Source organism: Lycium barbarum, chromosome 9 (genome assembly GCF_019175385.1).
Source record: "Lycium barbarum isolate Lr01 chromosome 9, ASM1917538v2, whole genome shotgun sequence".
Taxonomy (NCBI): Eukaryota; Viridiplantae; Streptophyta; class Magnoliopsida; order Solanales; family Solanaceae; genus Lycium; species Lycium barbarum.
This window is the reverse complement of record NC_083345.1, coordinates 23,801,885-23,804,383: the sequence shown is the minus strand read 5'-3', so window position 1 is coordinate 23,804,383 and position 2,499 is coordinate 23,801,885. Positions and strand designations below refer to the sequence as shown.

Here is a 2,499-nt window from a genome sequence, read left to right as displayed (position 1 = left end):
CGTTTGTCTCTGAGAGAACAACTCTCTTATACTTTAATTATTAAATTTAAGCATCTCATATCTTATGTTCTCTCCCCAGTAAAAGATTCTTCCTTTACCTCATAAAAAACTTGGCATTTTAGTACATTGAAGTGTCACTCTAATTACTCCTCATAATTATTTCCTTGTTTCTTTTCTTCATGGATGCTCAATCCATCGTCAACTCAAACTCTTGTTCACCATCAAATCTAAAAATCATTGTCCAGAAAAACCCTTCAGAATCCCAGCTCTCTGAATTAGGCATAAAATCTTGGCCTAAGTAAGTAACACATAGATTATGTTTCCTTTGTTGTTGTTTTTGGTTTATAACTTTGTCTCTATTTCATTAAAGAAGTAAGCCTGATCATGAGTTTTTGCTTTTTCTCTTTTTATGCATGAAACAGATGGGGTTGTTCACCAGGGAAATATCAATTGAAATTTGATGCAGAAGAAACATGTTATTTGCTTAGAGGCAAAGTGAAAGTGTATCCAAAGAACACAACAGAAACATCATCAGTGGAGTTTGGAGCAGGGGATCTTGTCATTATTCCCAAAGGACTCAGTTGTACCTGGGATGTGTTTGTTGCTATTGATAAACACTACAAGTTTGAATCCTCTTCTTCTTCCTAAACCCTTGCTATTATTATCATTTTGAATTTAACTTATATATATATTGATAGTGTAAAGTGTAAAGTGTAAAGTAAGAGTATAATTTTATATGTTATATCAGATAGCCTGTCTTAATTTTCAGATAGGAGTAACTAGTTTCAGTACTTATCATGAATAATTATTTTTAATCATCTTTAAGTAACCCGGTAGTTGTAGATATTCTTTCATGTTTTGGCGCGGATTGCCCTTCTTTTGGGGGTGGTCTTTAATTTTTGTCCCTCAAATTGCTGGTCTTAATTTTTGTCCTTCGCTTAAAAAAGTAGTCGAAAATATCTTGAGATTCTGGGTTCGAACCCCCGCTTAGTAAAAAAAAAAAATCGCAAGGCAAGGCTTTGGGAAAAATCTGTGCATAACTAAAAGTCTGTCTTATAAGACAACCTATGCCGGATCTGGCGTAACTTTAGTTATGCCTTAAGACAACCTATATCGTCTCCGGCAGAGGTTGCCTTGGCATAACTAAAAGTTTTCCTTATAAGGCAACCTCTGCCGGATTCGGCAGAATTTTAGTTATGCCTTAAGGCAACCTATGCCGCATTGCCTTGCGAATTTTTTTGTTATTTTTGTGCCTGAGCCGGGGTTCGAACCCAGAACCTCAAGGTATTCTAGGCGAAAGGACAAAAATTAAAGACCAGCAATTTAAGGGGCAAAAATTAAAGACCACCCCGAATAAGGAGCATTCCTGCTAATTGCCCATATTCTTTTAGACTATCAATGTATAAACTATACATGTTGATTTCTATTATTTCATGTTTTACTTTCATCAAACTGCAGGTGAGATAATTTAACTTATAATTACAATTTCCCGTCAGAGATTTAGTGTGCTTGACAAGATCTCCTTCTTTAATAGCAGTATTATAGTATCAAAGACAATAATTCCTAGATTTTCATTCTGAAGATTCAAGATTATTCCTTTCATACTGCTGGCAAATTCAACTATTTCCCTAACTTGAATGTCGTCCACTTGAAAGTTCGTGTGGAAATTGCTAATTCCACTTTCTAATCGAATTATTAATTCTGCAGCTCAGAGAAAAATCATAATTCAATTTCCTTTACCATCTTAGTAATCTATTTATTTATTTTCTATTATAAGTAGTAGTAAATTTGCTCTTACGTTTTGATTCTATGGCAATTCGTCTTTAATGGGTAGTCAAAGAGAGGAAATAGCTAGCCATTAGTGAATGCATAATATTCCTTTCAAACTCAACCTCCCATCTTTGTTTGTAATCCCAGAGGTAATTAAGATTATAATATGATTGTAACTCCCTTTTCCCTTAAAAAAAAATAGTAGTATATTTTTTAAAACGTTACTTTGACCGGTCAACTCCTCCATATTTGTATCACGTAAACACATTACAGTTTGTCAGCAATGATGATTTTTGCTTGTATTATATGGTGCAGCCGTGCAGCTGGTGATCAAAATACACATTTCTTTGATGGGATTGATTATTGCTACTACAATTTTTTTGTTGTTTTAAATTGCTGCAAGAACATATATAGCTCTCACCTAGTCTCAATGTTTCATGGTTGTCCTCCATCATCTGGATCCGACAAAAAAGAAACAATTTTATTGGATATCTTTTCCCTTTTTTAGAAAAATAAATGGGATAGGAATTAAGTTTAAAATAAAATTTTAAAGAAGATGATTGAAGGGGCCGATATATAGGCTGATAAATGGAAACTTTTTGTAATTAACTTATTGGGAGGCAGTGTTTATATGCATGCAAGGCACGTCAAGTGTCACATTAATTGCATTCATTTGCTTGAATTTCAAATCACCAGTGAATGCAAATATAGACACAATGTGAAAGTTCA

General features: G+C 33.8%; 1 protein-coding gene across 1 annotated transcript; it reads left to right on the top strand.

Moving 5' to 3' along the window:
• On the top strand, positions 1-816 carry LOC132610888 (uncharacterized). Its single transcript, XM_060325295.1, has 2 exons — positions 1-298; positions 423-816. Exons 1-2 carry the CDS (start codon positions 180-182, stop codon positions 646-648), a joined length of 345 nt encoding a protein of 114 aa, XP_060181278.1. The 5' UTR covers positions 1-179; the 3' UTR covers positions 649-816.
• Positions 817-2,499: the final 1,683 nt, after the last annotated feature.

Coding starts and splice junctions, on each gene's coding strand:
- LOC132610888 (XM_060325295.1), top strand. CDS start 180: ATGGATGCTCAATCCATCGTCAACTCAAACTCTTGTTCACCATCAAAT. Junction 299..422: donor GGCATAAAATCTTGGCCTAA/GTAAGTAACACA, acceptor TGCATGAAACAG/ATGGGGTTGTTCACCAGGGA.